The sequence below is a fragment of the Tursiops truncatus genome, chromosome 20 (assembly GCF_011762595.2).
Source record: "Tursiops truncatus isolate mTurTru1 chromosome 20, mTurTru1.mat.Y, whole genome shotgun sequence".
Lineage (NCBI taxonomy): Eukaryota > Metazoa > Chordata > Mammalia > Artiodactyla > Delphinidae > Tursiops > Tursiops truncatus.
In genome coordinates, this window is record NC_047053.1 from 35078701 (window position 1) to 35097430 (window position 18730).

Here is an 18730-nt window from a genome sequence, read left to right on the forward strand (position 1 = left end):
GGAGAGAGAAGACATGAATAGAAGTGATGACATGAGGCAGGTGTGTGCTGGGTGAGGGGTGAAGGTGGGCGAGCAGGCAGGTAAGTCATCTTCTCTCTGGATTTGGGGGAGCTGGAGAAGGCTTTGGGTGGAAAGGCAGGAGGAACAGCAGGACACCCTTCCTGCGGGGCAGAAGCTGGGCCACTGTCCCTCCAGACACGGTCAGAGTCGAAGAAGCAGCAGTTCGGGACCTGAAACCTTAACTCCAGCTGAATTAAACTAACTGGCTTGAGGGACTTGGGTTTAGATCTTCACAGCCAAAACGTCCATCCTTCAAACCTGCTTCTCCATAAATAGCAGCTCTGTCCTTCCCGTGGCCCCTTCCAGCTCACTCGACTCTCTCACAAGCACTGGCCTCCTGCTGCCTGTTCCGTCTGCCGGAAGCCTCCTCCCCAAACATCTGCACAGCTGGATCCCTCACTGCGTCCCACACCTTATCAGCTGGGCTTCGTCCAGCTGTCTTTGAATAAATATCGCCCTTCTCCCCACTCTCAATACCCTTCCCTGCCTTATGTTCTCCGTAGCACACAGAGCTGTCCGGCCTTCTATACATTTCTTATTGGTTGCCTCTCCCATTAGATGTGAGCTCCATGAGGGCAAAAAGGGCTGTGCCCCTGGTGCCTGGAATAGCCCCAGACACATAGTACGTATGTAATAAGCATCGTTGAACGGATGAGTGCGTGAATGACTCCCCCTTAAGGATTCTCCGTAGAATCCTCCCTAGGATGGAGAGGGCTCCTCATGGTGGCAGGAGCTCTGGTTTGGGGACAGCGTAGGAGCCAGCTACGTCCTGGGGCAATTTCGCCACGAGCAGTCATAAGAGCAGATGGTAAATCTCAGCAGAAGGTGCAGGTGCCAAGTTGAAGCAGTTCCTCACAGTGAATGATGAGATCCCGGGGAGAGGAGGGAGACCCGGCCTTGGGAAGGACCACCACAGGGCTTGGGCGGAGCAGGTAGAAGGCTCGGTTCCCTGTTCCCTGCACATGCTCAGTCACCACAGACCCTGAGCCAGGGACCGAGAGAGAGAGGAGCCAGTCATGTGTGATGGGAGTGGCTGAGGCTGTGGCCAGGTGTCCCCTCCTATCCCCTGACTCAGTGCCCTTAACCTGACCTTGGCTCCCTGGATGAATCAGCAAGCTCCAGCCTCTGGGGTTTGTGGCCGCACTTCCGCCGGGGCCAGAGGATCTTGCGCGACATTAAGTAATACACCTGGGCGGGCAGGAGGCTCAGGAAGCCAGCAGCAGCCTGGGGTCAAGGGTCATCCAGGGCCAAGGCTGTGTCTCCGTATAGAGACCCCAGCACAAAAAACAGCTGATGCTGGGAACTTGGGGGTGGGGAGGGGTTCCCAGCCTCAGCTGAAAATCAGCACCTGGGGTACAAGTAGTTGAAGATATACAGTTTGACAAAGTGAGAGAGTGGCATGGACATATATACACTACCAAACGTAAAATAGCTAGCTAGTGGGAAGCAGCCGCATAGCACGGGGAGATCAGCTCGGTGCTTTGTGACCACCTACAGGGGTGGGATAGGGAGGGCGAGAGGGAGGGAGACGCAAGAGATATGGGAACATATGTATATGTATAACTGATTCACTTTGTTATAAAGCAGAAACTAACACACCATTGTAAAGCAATTATACTCCAATAAAGATGTTAAAAAAAAAAAAGAAAAGAAATACAGTTTGGAGGCAGCAAATCCTCACAGAAAGTGAATATGAGTGTGCCTTGCTTTAAGCCACCACTTATAGGAAAACTGCATAGCTCCTGAGGATAGACCAAGGAGCAAGTCCATATTTTAAAGAAGGACTCTCTTTGGGGATAGTGGGCATGCGTGAGCTCCCCTAGTGAACTGGAAATTGTTGCCTTTATGAATATTCCGCTTCCACATAATAATCATTTGAAATGTGGCACTCTCTGATTTATAACATGCCTTCAAAGATGTAAATACTTTTCCACATATATATTCTCATCAGATTATCAGAGGGTCCTATGAGATCCCCATTTTACAGATGAGAAAACAGAGGCCTAGAGTGGGTAAGTCGTACAGTTCAGCCAGGTTTTTGGACTTGAAGATCTTCCCAGCCCAGCATGCTGTCCCCATGTGATTCCTACAACATCTCTACAGAGCAGGAGACTATGATCCCTATGACAGAAGAGAAAACCGAAACCCAGTGGGTAAAGGCTCCAACCAGATTCCCAACTCTGAGCCCAGGCTTTGGAGTCAGACAAAGTTTACAGCTCACTAGCTCTACTTAGCACTTACTTGACCTCTATGGGCCTCGGTTTCCTCATCTATAAAATGGGGGTAATAATACCCATGTCACGCAAGCTGTGAGGGTGAACGATGTACGTTATTGCTTAGAGCAGTGACTGACACGTAGCTGCTATTTTTATGCCTGTCATTCTTGTTATTTTTACAGTTTCTCACACTTGTATGTGAAACATCCACAGAGACATGTTATGGAGTCTCCTCCGGGGTGAGCAAGACGTCAGCCCCTCCCTCATCCCAGGCTTTCACTCCCTTCCTGCTCTCGCCCCTTCCAGAAGGTCACACCAGGCTGATTCTCTCCCAACCCCCAGGAGCCACCCTGCCACCGGGCCTCGGCCCCACCTCACAGCTGCCTTGGCCAAGGATGAAGGGCAATCCCCACAGCCCCTGCCAGCGTGTGGTCACCCCACCTCTGCCTGCTGCAGGGCCCGGAGCCCGGACGGGCCTGGCAGGCTACCAGTACTTCCTTGGTAGGATGCCCCAGCGCTCCCTCCGGGTCCCTCTATTCTGGGAGCTGTAATTTAGACGGCCTTCCCCGCCCCAATTGCTATCTGTGGTAGCAGTTACCCTTCCCTCAGGCCCTGCCCACCCCCACTAGGCTGCCTTTTCATAAACAGCTCCTAGGCTGCCCTGTTATCTTAGGCGCCCGTGGCTCTGGGGAGGAGGCCCTGCCAACCTGGAGATACAAATGACCCCTCAATCCCAGCAGAAGCCAGCCCAAGGCAGGCAAAGTAAGGATGGAACCCTCACCCACCAGAGCCCAATATAGCAGCCCTCAGAACCTGACCCTGCAGTCTGCCAGGGCGGGTGGGGCGCAGAAAAGAGGAGAGCCTGTCATTATGCCCCCAACACCCTGAGGACTGGGTCAGCTTAGGCTGTGGTCTCCCCAGAGGCCCCTGCCTCAGCTCAGCCTGCTCAGCCACAGGGGTGGGGTGGGGGGCATGGGGGGGCATGTGGCAGTCAGTAACAGCAGCAAAAGTGATGTTTCTAAAATGCAGCTGTGACTGTGTCAACCCCTAGCTCCACACCTTCAGCGGCTCCCCATGGCCCTTAGGGATGAGGCTTATAACACCCTCTGCCCTCTGCCCTTTCTACCGCCTCTCTCGCTTTAGGACCTTTGCACAAGCAAAGAGTTCTTCTCTTCATCTAGCTCCTACTCATACTGCAGGTCCTAGCTTAGAAGTCACTTCTCATGGACCCTTCCCCCGACATCACCACACATCACGCTCCTCCCAGGTCCTCCCTTAGACTGGAATGAGTGTCCCTCCCAGGCTCCCCTGAAGCACCAGGCCCTTGCCTATACGCTTGTCTCTCTCGCTTGCTGGCTTTAAGTGCTCCCAGGGCAGGAACTCTGTCTTGCTCAGATTGTCTCTAACACCTAGCCCAGTCCTGGTATACAGTAGGTGTTCAAGAAAAGTTTGTTGAAAGGCAATTTCCTGGTGGTCCTGTGCTTAGAACTCTGCGCTTCAGCTGCAGGGGGCCCAGGTTCAATCCCTGCTCAGGGAACTAGGATCCCACAAGCTGCACAGCACGGCCAAAAAAAAAACGCTTGTTGAAAGAACTCATTGATGAATAAAGGGATGGCTCCTCTGCCCTCCAGGATGAGTGGGTCTCTTAGGGGCAGGGGTATTTGCTGCTTTGGGCCCTTCATTTTCCCAGAAAGCTCCATCTTCAGTGTTCTGTCCCTTTGTCCTCTAAGTATAACTTCAGGCTTGCTGCACTGTCTGTCCGTTCTGATCTGGAATATACAGTTGCTATCGTCATGGGCCTGCCATTGCGGAGCCCTGAGGGGCTCTGAGGACGCACTGTAGGACAAGGCAGACATCCCTGTGTTGAGAGGGTGGAAGGCACAGAAAGAGGGAGTCCCCAGGCCATGGGTCACTTACAAGCAACAATTCTGTTACTAGGAGGCAGATGCGGGTTCTTATTTCGGCACTTTTTGCCGTGATACGTCCGTATCACACACTTTGTATTCTGCTTGCTCCAAAGACAGACATTGCAAAGAAGAGCCTACAACTACAGAAATGAAGCTGGAGTTAAATTGTTCTACCTGTTATCCCCCTAAATTATGGGAGGATCTCTGAAATTTGATCTCTGCATCCAAATTGCATTTCCTCCATCGTTTCTCTCATCCTGAAGTTTCACTTGAGTTTCTCCCAGACCGCCTGCCTGGGAGACTGGGAAAATATGGGCACTGCAGCTGCTTTTACTTCCCAAGAGCCTGAGACGCACTCCCAGGAATACAGCCACAGAGCCAAGGTCTAGGGCCCAGGCCTTTTAGGGGTAGAAGAGAGGGGGCTCAACACACCACCTCCCTGCTCCTGGAGGCTGCCTGATGATGTGGCCAAAGCCAGGCCTGGTTAGGACAATCAATCTAGAGGCAAAATATATTACAAAGTGCGAGCTCTGGTAGGTCCCATGATCCAGACATGCTCCCACCTCAGGGCCTTTGCCCTTGCTGTTCCCTCTGCCTGATGCTCTTCCCCTCAGGTTTCTCTAAGGCTCACACCCATGGGTCTTTGTTTAACTGACCCCTTCGCAGTCAGACCTTCCCTGGTCGCCCTATTTAAATGGAACCTCCCTCACTCCCACTCCATTTCCCTGCTTTATTTTTCTCCATAGCACTTACTGCTTATCTAACATATAGGGTTCCTTTTCTCCCTCCCTCCCTCCTTTCCTCCCTCCCTCCCTCCATCCTTTCCTTCCTTCCACTGTCTCCTTTCTACAGAATGTAAGAAATACGTGTACAGATGGATCACTCATTTAGTTCTCTATGGCTGTGTAACAGATGACCCTAAATTTTTAGCAACTTAAAACTAGCATGTATTATCTCCCACAGTTTCTGAGAGCCAGAGGTGAAGTTGCAGTCACCTCAAGGCCTGACCCAGGCTGAGGGTCTGCGTCCACACTGGCTTGTGTAGTTGCTGACAGGCCTTAGGTCTGCGCTGGCTGCTGGCCGGAGGCTTCAGTTCCTTGCCTTGTGTGCCTCCCTATAGGACTATCCATGACAGGGTACCTTGCTGCCATGAGAGCAAGTAATCCAAAAAGAGGAAGCGCAAGAGAGTGAGAGAGCCCCAGGAGGGAAGCCACACTCTTATAACCTATATTGGAAGAGATGTCCCTTCGTTTTTGCCCAATGCCACAGGTCACTCAGACTAACCCTGGGTGTGGCCACCGGGAGGTAGGCATCACTGAGGCCATCTTGGAAGCTGGCTACCAATCTCCAACACATCTTCCACACAGAGAAGATGCTCAAGAAACAGTTGTAGAATGAAAGAAGGAAGATAGGAATGATTTCAGCAGAAATCAGTTCTCATGGGGAGCTAATAGCTGTGACCACTGCCCCATCCCTGAAGGATCTGGACCACATTCAGCTTCCCTCCCCCTCCCCCCCCACCTCTGTCCCTGCGATGCTGTCTTATAGTTCACCTCCACCTCTTCCCAGCCATGTGACCTCGGGCAAGCTGCTAAACTCACGGGCCTGTTGTGGGGATGAAAAGAGATGAGGGTGTAAGCATCATAGTGTCTGACCCACACAGCCCTCAAGAAATGTAGCCATCGTGGGCCGTACTGTGTGTTACTAATACCAGAGGGAAAAACCAAAGTATTTCCCTGGCGTCAGGAGCAGTTTTAGAGCTGCGTGTGGCATGTGTGTGTTTCTATATGTTGACTCCTCCAGAAGTGGCTGAGAGGAGCTGTCCAGGGTCTCAGTGCCGAGGATGGGTCATGTGGGCCAGAGACGGTCACGTGCTGGGGCCTTAGTCACCCAAACAAGCAGGACAGACTGTTGAGCACATGGGCCGCTGTCCATTTACAATAAGTAGCATGTGTTACCCCAGTGGTGCTTAACATTTTTGCAGGAAGGGGAGAGGAGGGCAGGTGGTGTCACGAAACTTTTTGAAAGTTTACATAAAAAATGCACGTTGGTACATAAACACACAAAAATGTATGTACCAAATTCAGGCCATTCCCAGATGGACCACAGATTCAAAATGCTAGCACTGGACTGTGACCTTCTTGAAGGCAATGAGGAGCTTATGTCTCTTGGACAAATTAATGCATGAATGAATAAAAAAAGAACAAAAGAGTCAACTGCCAAAAAGGCCAGAATCTTGGACTCTTTGCTGGTTAGCAGCACGTCACCTCCCCTGGTATAATCACCTCTGGAAAACTAGCTGGTTTCATAAGACCTGGGTTCAAGTTTTGCCTTATCCACTCTACTGACTGTATGACCTTGGACTTGTCACCTAACCTCTCTCAGCCTCATTTTCCTCATCAGGAAAATAATGTGAATTACAGAGAGTGTTTTTTTTGTTTTAAGTTTTTTTTTTTTTTTGGCCATGCAGTGCGGCTTGCGGGATCTTAGTTCCCCAAGCAGGGATCGAACCCGTGCCCCCTTCCGCGGAAACGTGAGCACCAGGGAAGTCCCCAGAGTGTTTTGTAAGCTCCAAAGTCTACTGAAAACATGAGGGACTCTTATTGTTGGTGCACCTGGACCTAGGCAAAATATTGTTCCTATCAACCTGCCCTCAAGGCCTCCAGCTCCCAGAAGCACAGGCCTGCCTTGGGATAGGAGATTCCTGGGTGGGTCAGCTTGCTCAGAGGAAGGTGTAAAGACACGCTGAGCTGCCAGCACCATCTATTGTTAGCAGATCCACAGTCAGACGGCCAGGTTGCAACACAACTGAGGCTGAGACAGCTTGCTTTGGTCTCATTTCAGGCCTAAGGCCACACCCTATACCAGTAGATGAGGTAGACTCCTGCAATCCTTCAGGCAACAAGTATTTATGGTGCGGCTGGCTGCTCTAGATCAAGGCCTGTGCAGCTGCTGCGGATATCCTGGGAGCAAACGCACTACGGCCCTATCCTCGTGGAGGTGACAGTCTGATGGGAGGCAGACATTAATCCACCACCCAGGACAAGTACAGGGTGCTGTGGAGATGTGGAATGGGAGGTCCCGACATCAAGGTGGGAGGAGGGGTTGCGGGCATAACAAATTTCCTTTTAGAAGTGACTTACAGAGCTGAGCCCTGAACTCAGTGAGAGGCCATGGATGGTGTGGGAAGAGGCTATAGCATGTGCAAAGGGCCTGTGGTAGCACATGTGAAAGTCTGAAATAAGGCTGGTATGTTTAGAGCACACAATACGAGGAGGAGAGGGATGCAAGAAGTAACCATGGACACGAGGCAGGCAGAAACTAAATCACCCTGTTCTCTCTAATGTGACATTTGCAAAAATGAAGAGACTAGAGTGGCGGATTTCAAGCCTCTGAAAGTTGTTTCACAGAAGGAGGGTGCTTAGAAGCCAAATGAGAGGACAGCAGACAGCTCAGTCCGGGTGAGCCCGTTGTATGGAGAAGGGGCTGGGGCTGGAGAAGGCAGGGAGGGAAATGTTACCCGAAAAACCTGGAAAGGGATTTATCCAGCCCTGGTCCCTAAGCCCCAGCACAATGCCTTAGACCCAGAGCACCTAAAACAGATCTTGCAGAACTGCCTCAGCGGGGTCACTCCCAGTGGCCTCTTCCACTAAGCCCACCTGCATCAGTTACCAGATCCCCAAGGGAACCTCTACCTTCTGCAGACAGAGAAGTGCTGACCTGAACATCGGGACTGACCACCACTTGCTACACAGCGTCTTTGGGCAAGGTGCTTTCTTAATGTCCCCAAGCTTCTGCTTTCTTATTTGTACAATGGAAATACTAAAACCCACCTGCCAGGGTTGATGTGGGGATTACGTTCTTGGCACCCCGTTGGTGCCCAGTGCCTGAATGCAATCGTCCCGGCAGCGATCTGCTCCTCCCTCTGGCCAGCGCCCCTCTCACCACCGGGCAGTTTGGAGAGTCAGAGGTCACATTCCTGGCCTCCCGGCCTCCCAGGCCTTACAACCAAAACCTCGGGCAAGAGTTACATCCTCTTTGTGAAGACCAGCTGGAGAGCTCCATTCCTGGCCACCTGAGTCAGGGCTCACCAGGGACTCCTGTCCCTGTCACCTCAGATGGCTCCCATCTCCACAAGCTCTCTGCCAGATGGACTGAGCTGAGTTCTAAGGTGAACCCCATGGGAGGGGAGGAAGTTCTGCAGCCAGAGAGCTGGGCAGAGGCCTCAACCTGCTGGGGGTGGGGATGGGGTGTGGTAGCAGGTGAGAATTCCCATTCCTTCTGTCCCCATCTTTAGACACATGGCTGAGCATCCAACTTGCTTACTCATTGGCACAATGAGAGCGGAAAGTTTAAAGAGAAATACAGGGCTTCCCTGGTGGTGCAGTGGTTGAGAGTCTGTCTGCCGATGCAGGGGACACAGGTTCGTGCCCCGGTCCAGGAAGATTCCACATGCCACGGAGCGGCTTGGCCCGTGAGCCATGGCCGCTGAGCCTGCGCGTCCGGAGCCTGTGCTACACAGCGGGAGAGGCCACAGCAGTGAGAGGCCCGTGTACCTCAAAAAAAGAAAGAGAGAAATAGGTTTGCGTCCTGAAAATTTTAGTGCAGGGAGAGCTAGGAGTTTCTACATTTATTCCATAAAGGTGCTTTGCACGAAGCCCCTGTTGAACTTTGGTATTCCTGTGGCTGGAAGGCGAAACCAGGCAGTAAGAACTCACTACAGGCGGCTACAGGAAGCTCTCTGCCCACCCCTCCTTCAGCCCCAGGGGTGAATTTGGAAACAAGGTTAAAAGGGCTAATTGCATCAAAGGGATTAGAATCTAGTGCCTCCTGAGAGCATGTGACCCTGGACAAGTCATTTGATCTCAATTTCCCTGTTGTAAAATGGGAATAAATCCGAAGTGACTGTTGGTGTGAAGATTTAACAGGGAACACAAGTGGAGCACTAACGTTGAGGAGACTAATGTTGAGGTGAACACAGCAGGGGACTTGTTTCATCCAACAAATATCTAAGGCCTACTATGTGCCAGGGTCTATATGCTAGGGACTAGGGGGACACTAATAAATAAGACAAGCATGGTCTCTGCCCTCACGTTGCCTACTGGAGAAGCAGCGAGGCAGACACTGAATGAGAGGGTGTGGCGTGATGATTAAGGTAGCCAGGTTGGAAGCCCAGCTCTACCATTCACCAGCTGAGTGACCCTAGTCTAGCTCAACTCTTTGTGCCTTGATTTCCCAACAGTAAAATGAGCCATGCACCCACTTCATAGGGTGGTGAGGATTTCATGAACTGACATATGGAAAAATATTTATGTTACCTGAAAACTAGGTTCGCCCCTTGGTGGGTGCCAAAAGATACAACCAAACCAAAGAGCAGGAGAAGGAAGAATTTATTATTTAGAGCACACTTTCACTGCTGTGGCCCGGGTTCAACCCCTGGTCAGGGAACTAAGATCCTGCAAGCCAGGCGGTACGGCAAAAATAAAACAAAACAAAACAAAAAGTCAATAAGGAGAACACCAGGCATCTTTCCCAAAGGAGATTCAGCATAGAACTGGGGCAAAGGTCAACAAAGTTCAAGCTTTACTTGACTGAAGTCAGGAGGGTCAACATCTTCATCCCATCCTCCACCTGGGCAGGGGCCTTAGTTCCTACAGAACTCAAAGATATGTATCAGATTGTCATGCAGATCCCTTGAGGAGGATCCAGGACTCTGTTTTACAGCTGAGCTATTGTTCTTGACGGCTTTTCCTTTTTTCCTGCATTCCCTCACTTTCCTTAAACTCATGAATTACTGAAACCTGTTAACGACAAGCACCGTGGCCTGGATCAGATCACAACATGGCTTAGGTCAAAACGGCCTCTCTCACGTCAAGAAAGCCATGCCTGACCGCTTTCTCCAGGGACCCCCTACATTTACAGCACCTACTACGCGCTCTGTTAGCACACACGTGATCAGTATAATAAAAGGAAGTGCAGGATGTGTAACAGGGCAAGAGATGATGTCCAGGCTGAACTTGCTCAGCAAATGGGGTGGGTGTGGTCCTGAGAAGGAAAGGGCCCCCTGCAGGGGAGCAGGAGGAAAGGGTGAGGCGTGAAGACTGGGCTGTGAGATGAAGTGGAGCAGCAAACCAGTTGAAGGAGCTGGGGCACTGGGAGTTACTGGCAAGGGTTTTAAGGGTCAGGTTTGCAGATTTAAAGCCTTGCTTCCCCTTTGTATATATGGAAACATGGCACACGTTTGTCCTATTCATCAATGTACCCCTAGCCCCTGGCACAGAGATTAGGGTACTCCCTGGCTGACCCTCGCTCCCTCTGGTTTCCAGTCCCACTGGCCTCCAGATCACTCAGGGCCTTTGAATTTGCGCCCTCTTTTCTCCCGGAAGAGAGTGGAGCCAGGGAGACTAGCCCCAGGCCTGGGGCTGCCCACCTTCTCCCCACCCACACAGCCCCTTTGTGACCCCCATGAGTTAGGTGTGCCTGGGTTTGAACTCAATTTTTCCTGCTGTCAACATTCAACCATAAGTGCTGCGATCTAGTACGATACCCGGTTCATAGTATGTTCTCAGTAAATAAGTTTCTTTCCTCTCTAAACATAATCTTCTCTCCTCCTCACCACCAGGGTGGGAGGGCATAAGGGTGGGGCGGGTGTGGCTAGGAAAGGAGTCAGCGAGCGAGGAGAAAGTGGGTTTTTTATTTACCACACTACTTGCAAAGGGGCAGAGAGTTTGGTCCCCAACTTAGTGTTTACAGGGTAGGGGAGTGGGAAAGTCGGCAACCCCCTCTGACCTGTAACGGGAGCAAGGGTCCCAAGGAGCGGGGCGCAGTGACTCCGCCTGGAGAGCAGAGGGCACCTAGCTATGCGCACGTGGGAGAGGAATTGCTTTTCCTCGGCGGGGTCAACCGATCCCTGCTCTTGGGCTTAGGAGAGCAGAACGGAATAAGGGCTGGAGATGGGGGTGCATTTCTGCAAATCTCCGGGATCAGAGCTCTGGAGGCGGCGGTGCAGAAAGTCCACAGCCCGGGCACCTCCAGGTGTGTGCTCGGGACTTACGTAGAGGCCCGCAGCCGCTCTAATGAGGGTGCCCCCCACCCACGCCCCTCTGAAGGGACGCGTTCCACCTCCACTCTCCTACCCTTCCCCGCAGCTCCCAATCCCACCTTCTCTTGCGCTCCGGGAGCCTCCGGGGCAGCCGGGAGGCGTGGCCTGCGGAGGCCCGCCCCCTTATGTTCTCCGGCGCCACTGTGATTGGACAGCCGCTTGTGACGTGCGGGGACTGCGGTGGGCCCGGGTGCTGCGGCAGCCGCAGCGCCAACCGCGGCTTGGGCTCCGGCTCAGGCTCCCGGGTATTTAAAGGGGACGCGGCGGCGGCCCGGGGTGGGGATGGGGGGCAAGTGGAGAGAGCGGTCCAGATGCACATCATCCACTGCCCCTCGGGAGTGGAGGGACTCGTGAGAGCCGGAGCCCAAGAAATCGGGGGCGGATAAGACACCGCGTCCCCTTCAATTCCCGTAAGCACCCCTTGCTCCATCCTGCGCCCAAATACCTCAGCTAGCCCCTCTCCCCACTCTTTACACTCCAAACTCAGCCGGGACAGACGTCTGCAGCCACCGCTCCCCACGTGAGTCCTGGGTTTCCCGAGGTGGGGAGTGCTGGGGTCCCAGTGTGGGGTGGCGGCTGCGCTGAGTCTGAGAGCGCTCTTTCACGCGCGTGTCATTGGGGGAGTCTCCGGGGCGGAGGAATGAGTCCCCCTTCTCCTACCCCAGGAACGGGCTGTCCGGGTTTAGGTCCGTCCCCGACTCGGACAAGGCTTAGGAATCCGTGCTCCCTTGCTCCCTGCCACCCACGAGTCCCCTCGACTCCCGAGCTGCCCGCCCGCCGCCCCTCACTGGAGCGAAGCACCCGCCAGCTGGGGGTGTGCCAGAGTGCCTGCTTTCCAGCCACCTCTAAAAATATCTCTCCCCCAACTCCACCGTCAGCTGCCACCTCCTTGCCCATTGACGATCCCCTCCGAGCTTGTCCACCCAGGCAGGGCGAGACCAGAGGTGACTCAGGGTCTCAGCTTCCTCACTGGCACGAGAGCTCCAGGACTTCAACCCAGCTAGTCAGGACTGCAAGCTCACAACCCAGGGGGGCAATAGGGAAAGTTCCGGCTGCAGTTTTCCCAAGAGGCAGTAGAGACCCCTGAGTTCTAATCTTGATTCTGATGCTGTGTGACCCAGGATGTTAGCTTGACCTCTCTGGGCCTTTCCTATTCACTGCTGGTGGTGGTGAGCGAGGAATAGACCATGACGAAGTTGCGAGTGCTGTCTGGGGGAGGGAGAGAACTCCAGCCTAGTGGTGGAATCTGGTTTCCAGTGGTTGATACTAAGAGGATGGGTTACTATAGTATCTCTGGGGTCCTTGCCCCCACCACATCCTTATCCTGCACGTTTCTCATAGAAAACCGTTAAAGCTGCTAAAACTCCATCCATCCATTAAGAGGGGCCTTTCAAACTTAGGGCCTGTTCTTGTTTCCCTCCCTCATCCCCAGGTGTCCTCGCACCCTATTCCCATAGATGTAATGTAGCAGCACTTGTGTAAAAAGGTGAACGGGGTGGGTGGGGAGGGGGGAGGGGGGAGGAGAGAAGCAGTGCTTTTAGGTAGGACTAGAACGTGGACTCCCTGCCAGCCTGATGAAACCCTTCTCTCTCTACTCTAGCCTGCAGGAGAAGCTCAGAGGTCCTGTCCCCCTGTCCTCTGAGGGACCCTTTTTGGTGACCACAAAAGGTTTTGATCACTCAGGACAAAGCTAGCAGAGGTGAGTACCTTTTTGAATGTCACAGGAGGCAGATCCAAGCGGGGCCTGGGGTCCCTCTGACTACTCTGGGGTAGGGGTGGGTATCACAGCATGGCCTTCTCAGTTTCGAGGGGAGAAACCCAGGATGCCTTGCTTTCTGCTGTGGGGACTAAAACAAGGGCAACTCACCAAATAAATGTTTAACTGATTTCCCTAAATACTAGTATTAGATGAAAAAAATGTAACTATTTCTTTTGCTATGAGAAGTTTTGAACATGATTAAAACCCAGTAGACTATTCCACCAAATTTAAAAAAGAAAAGAAAAGAAAAAGCACCAAGGGCAGTGAAAGTTGGCTTCTGGGTGGCTCCTGGAGACCCTTTTTTAGCTTTGTATCTGCCCGGCGCATGTCTGTCCATGTTTGCTTTTACAAGGGGAGTGGCATCCCTTGACCTTTTCTCTTTGGATTTGCCTGGCCCCTGGGGAACATGTGATATCAGCCAGGATTCTGGAAGGCTGAAACTCCCTCTAGATGGGGCCTGGGGACAGCCCTCCCACCTCTAACCCCCTAAACGTGCCCTTCCTTCATCTCACATGCCTCCCTCCCCTTCTCTCCCATTTTCTTTTTCTTTCTTTTTTTTTTTTGCGGTACACGGGCCTCTCACTGTTGTGGCCTCTCCTGTTGCGGAGCACAGGCTCCGGACGCGCAGGCTCAGCGGCCATGGCTCACGGGCCTAGCCGCTCTGTGGCATGTGGGATCTTCCCAGACCGGGGCACGAACCCGTGTCCCCTGCATAAGCAGGCAGACTCTCAACCACTGCACCACCAGGGAAGCCCTCTCCCATCTTCTTGAACTGTGTCTCTTCAATTCCTAGATTACAAGTTCTTAGGGAAAAGGCTGAAACCCACATCCCATCCCTAGCAAAAGGGTTTAACGCATGTGTGGTCAGGGAGTGGGGAGGGATGGGGTACCTCAAATGGAGAGCGAGAGAGCCCCTCCCTCCTGGTATATCCCAGTCTCTGTCTTGAGGGCTACAGCTTCTCCATGCTGTCCTGGGATGCTCTGGGGAGAGTCAACTTGACAAAGTCAGAGGGGTACCCAGTGTCACCCACTCTCACCACCAGAGGGAAGCAGCCAGCCAGACCTTTGCTCCTTTGCTCCTTAGCCTGTCTAGTCTCCTGGCTCACAGTAGCTTTCCAGACCTGTCCCAGCTGCATCTAGTCTCTCATTTAACCCCAGGATGGAGGGGAGGCACTGAAGTTGTGGGTTTGTAGCTACACTGGTGATGCCCCCCACGAAGCCAAACCCTGTCCCCAAAGTTACATAGCAAAGTCCGGCAGAAATTTCAACCCGACTCCTGCTGACTGCCAGCCTCTAGAAGCACCAGGGAGGAAGACAGTCCCAGATCACCTGTGGTGCCCAGGGGTCCCGGCCTTCCAGCTGTGGTGCAGTGAGCCTGGTCATCTGCCCCTTCCCCTTTGAGGGCAGAGGGCAGGCAAGGCTGTGGCCAGGTTTTCATGAACCAGGCTCTGTGCCATGGAACCATCATAGCCTTGGGCAAGTTATTTAATCTCTGAGCCCTTCTCATCTGCTGAATTCATGGGATTGTGATGAGCAGGGAGAGAATGTGAGCGAAGATGATTTGTAAACTATGATGTGCTGTACACAAGAATGGGGCAATGACCATACAGAGAAAAAAGCACTGGTCTCAGACTCTGAGATCTGGTTTTGAGATCTCTGCCACATACAGTGGGTGATGTCTGCACAAGTTGGTTAAACTTTCTAGGTCTCCAATAATATCATCTGTAACCTTTCCAGCATCGGAGGGGATTGTTAAGAGGGTGCCCAGCAAGGGCTTTGTGATCCTTGGCCTATCTGAGGGGCTGTTTTTACTGAGTGGTTCCTGGGGCTCAGGAGAGGGGTTAGGACAAGGAAACAAAGCCACCTGACTGGGACCCTCAAACGGACCTTGTGTGGTTGTTAGGAGCTCTGGACGACAGCTGGAGGCCAACAGTCCCTACAGGTGGTGCCCAGGGTGATGTACTGACCATGAGCGGGTGTTTTCCAGTTGCTGGCCTCCGATGCCTATCTAGGGTAAGTGGGTCCCTCCAGGGGTCTCTTAGGATGAGGCCTCAGCTCCCATGTTCCCATCATGGGGAGGGAGGAGCCCTATCCAGCCCCTTTTAAGCCTGCCCTCACCTCTACTGCGCCTCCACTAATCCCTGGAAGCTTCCATCCCAGGGGTGGGGCCCTGATGCTTTACATCCTCCACTCCAGGGATCGTGGGCCACTGAAACTCACAGATAGATGTTGGTGAGACCAGAGAGTGACTCTAGGGATGGAAGTCAAAGGGACAATTCTCTTAGGGAGGCAGATAGCAGGTTCAAATCCCAGTTTGGAAATCAGGAGCTTGGCCTTCTGTTTACAGGATGTACCAGGCCATAAACATCACAGGAATATTGGAAAGGGAGTTAGGAAGAAACCAGAAAGAGGAGTGGCTCTGTCTCAACTAACTGGGGTGGCGGGTTGAGAGGCAGAAAGGCAGCATGGTGGATATTCTGAAGCTGTACGTAATCTGCTCGCTGCCCCTCTGTCACATAAAGCTGCTGGCAGGCAGAGAGGCAGGGCCAGGCTGCAGAGGGCTTCTGCTCTCCATTTGCTTGCCTTCGCGCCCTCACACTTGCCCTGTTACCTCCCATCCTCTCCCTTGTGTTTCCCACCCGCCCCCCGCAACATGGTTAACCCAGGGTCTTGACTTCATGTTCCTTCCTCCCCGTGGCCCCGGCACGACTTCCTCCTCTAGCCCCCTTCTTCCCCACTCCTGCCTCATCCCCCCCCCCACCCATGTCCCCACTACCTGCTGCCTCCTCTGCCTTTTCAGCCACTGCTGCTCTCTTTCCTCTCCCTTACCTGTCTCCCAGGTATGTCGTGGCCTGGTGTGGGAGGCTCCGACTTCCCCAAGCCCCACTGCTTCTCCTGCTGCCCGCTTGCTTCGGACTCTCGCAGAAACCCCACCTGCTGACAAGTTCCTCCCAGGGAATTGGCAAGTGATTAGTGACGAGCTGCCAGCACAGGGCCCTAAAACTCCCCCGAGAAGTTGTGTCCCATCCTCGGACCCCTGCCCAGTGCCACTGGCTGGAGGCAGCTCACAGAGAGCCTGCCTGGATTTGGGATAGTCAATCCACCTACCTGGCTCTTCCAAGAGCTAAAATCCAGTTCTCTGGCCAGTGCAGAAGCCCAGGCCCCTACCTCTCCAGGCCTGGCACTGATCGCCCACATGCTTTGGGTGGTGCTAGCAAGTCTTCCCTGGCTCCTCCTGTCCACCAGCCCCACAAGCCGTCGGCTGTGCATGGCCAAAAAGGGGAACGAGGAGGCTGCTGCATTTGGGTGAACGGGTGGTTTTCCTTAACTATGTTAGGGAAGAGGGAGTAGAGAGTCCCTCCCACCCTCCCTGTATCCAATGGACAGCTGGGGTCACTGGAAGTCTCCAGAATAGTCCAGAAACCTCCCCAAAGGAGCGCCCCCTTGGAAGCCACTCTGCCACTCCTTTAAGCTGACCCTCGTTAAGCCCCCATAGCCCCGGATGAGAGTAGAAGAAGCAGGTGTCAAAGAAGCCCTTCTGGGTTCACGAGGAGGATGGTCCCCTGAGGATAAACCCCAGCGCAGTTAACCGAGAGGTGCAAGGGGGTGGGCGGGGAAGGCTGGGGGTGAGGACAGCGTTGCTTAACCAGCCTTGGGTCCTCCTCAGGTCTTGGATGTGCCAGCGCCTCTGGCCGAGGCCCGCTAACCAGCCTCTCCCTGGCCGGCTCCCGCCGCGCCCCCTCTCGCTTGCTCCCTCCTCTCTCCCCTGCTCCCAGGACGGCGGGATGGCTGCGCAGGGCGCACCGCGCTTCCTCCTGACCTTCGACTTTGACGAGACTATCGTGGATGAAAACAGCGATGACTCCATCGTGCGCGCCGCGCCGGGCCAGCGGCTGCCTGAGAGCCTGCGTGCCACCTACCGCGAGGGCTTCTACAACGAGTACATGCAGCGCGTCTTCCAGTACCTGGGCGAGCAGGGCGTGCGGCCCCGGGACCTGCGCGCCATCTACGAGGCCATCCCCCTGTCGCCCGGCATGGGCGAGCTGCTGCAGTTTGTGGCCAAGCAGGGCGCCTGCTTTGAGGTTATTCTTATCTCAGACGCCAACACCTTTGGCGTGGAGAGTGCGCTGCGCGCCGCCGGCCACCACGGCCTGTTCCGCCGCATCTTCAGCAACCCGTCGGGGCCCGACGCTCGGGGGCTGCTGGCGCTGCGGCCCTTCCACGCGCACAGCTGCGCTCGCTGCCCCGCCAACATGTGCAAGCACAAGGTGCTCAGCGACTACCTGCGCGAGCGGGCCCACGACGGCGTGCACTTCGAGCGCCTGTTCTACGTGGGCGACGGCGCCAACGACTTCTGCCCCATGGGGGTGCTGGCAGGAGGCGACGTGGCCTTCCCGCGCCGGGGCTACCCCATGCACCGCCTTATCCAGGAGGCGCAGAAGGCCGAGCCCAGCTCCTTCTGCGCCAGGGTGGTGCCCTGGGAAACCGCCACCGAAGTGCGCCTCCATCTGCAACAGGTGCTGAAGACGTGCTGAGGACGGGGCCTGCAGGGGGCACCCGGGCGGGGAGGGGGTGAGGGGGTGGGGGTCGGGAAAGACACACCTAGCTTTATTACCCCCTTTCCCTTTCGCTTTGTTATGATCCTCCGGGAATTTCCGGAATCCTAGGTTCGTCCATTTGGGGACTGAAAGAGGGAGTTCGGAGCTGTCCCCGTCTATGCAGTTAACCCAGCTCTGCTGCCTCCCCCAGTTCCACTGCAAGCAAATTCCGGAGTCTGCCCCACCCGGGTGGTGCGCATACCTGAGCAGGCAGCAGCGTTTCCAAAAACCTGGTCCTCCCAGCTGGGAGGAAGGGGTTCCCTGGCGGGGTAGAACATCTCCCGCTGCGTTGGTTTAGTTAAACCAACTAAACCTTTAACTAAAGGTTTAGTTAAACCTTGGGCTGCATGACCTCCCACCCCCAGTCTTCTGTCAAGGGGACCCAGGCCCTGCACTCTCCACCACCCCTCCCCCGCACCGGACTCCCCGCGGAGAGGAGTGGCGCTCTCTGCCGAAGGTCCCAGGCCTAGATCTTGTTTTACCTACTGTGACCCTACACTGTACTCTTGGCCTCCCTTCCCCCCCCAACCCTGTCAGCATCCCCACAGGAAAAAAAGCCAGAGGGCACAGACACCTCCTTGTGGTCGAATGAGGTAGCACACTGTCCGGGGCTCGGGTCTGGCCAGCCAGGGACCTCACAGACCCCGAAGATATCTCCTCGCACCCCAGCCTCGTCTATGCAGCAAGAAACCAGGGACTTAACCAAAGTTGCCCCGCCGACTGGGCCCTCTGAGTCCCCCTTCTCCCGTATGGAACAGAAAGCCATGATGTTTTAAAGCAGAGCCAGCGGAAACCCAAGGCCCTCCTCCCTCTTTTGGTGTTTCAGAGCTATAAAGGAGGTGAAGGGGCTTCCCTCGTGGTGCAGTGGTTGAGAGTCCGCCTGCCGATGCAGGGAACGTGGGTTCGTGCCCCGGTCCGGGAAGATCCCCCATGCCGCGGAGCGGCTGGGCCCGTGAGCCATGGCCGCTGAGCCTGCGCGTCCGGAGCCTGTGCTCCGCAACGGGAGAGGCCACAACAGTGAGAGGCCCGCGTACAGAAAAAAAAAGAAAAAGAGAAAGGAGGTGAAGGTGGCTGAGATCTCTTGCGCC

At 54.4% G+C, this 18730-nt stretch overlaps 1 protein-coding gene across 7 annotated transcripts; it reads left to right on the plus strand.

Moving 5' to 3' along the window:
- Positions 1 to 11559: 11559 nt before the first annotated feature.
- Positions 11560 to 18491, plus strand: PHOSPHO1 (phosphoethanolamine/phosphocholine phosphatase 1). Of its 7 annotated transcripts, none has more exons than XM_073797923.1 (5): positions 11560 to 11695; positions 12886 to 12984; positions 14948 to 15057; positions 15885 to 16006; positions 16712 to 18491. In XM_073797923.1, the coding sequence occupies exons 3-5, from the start codon at positions 15013 to 15015 to the stop codon at positions 17577 to 17579; spliced, it is 1035 nt and encodes a 344-aa protein (XP_073654024.1). In that variant the 5' UTR covers positions 11560 to 11695; positions 12886 to 12984; positions 14948 to 15012; the 3' UTR covers positions 17580 to 18491. The 7 variants fall into 7 exon arrangements, with proteins under 7 accessions (XP_073654024.1, XP_033703442.1, XP_073654023.1 ...); XM_073797922.1 differs by having other exon boundaries at positions 11593 to 11805; XM_033847545.2 differs by lacking the exon at positions 15885 to 16006 and having other exon boundaries at positions 11601 to 11805.
- Positions 18492 to 18730: the final 239 nt, after the last annotated feature.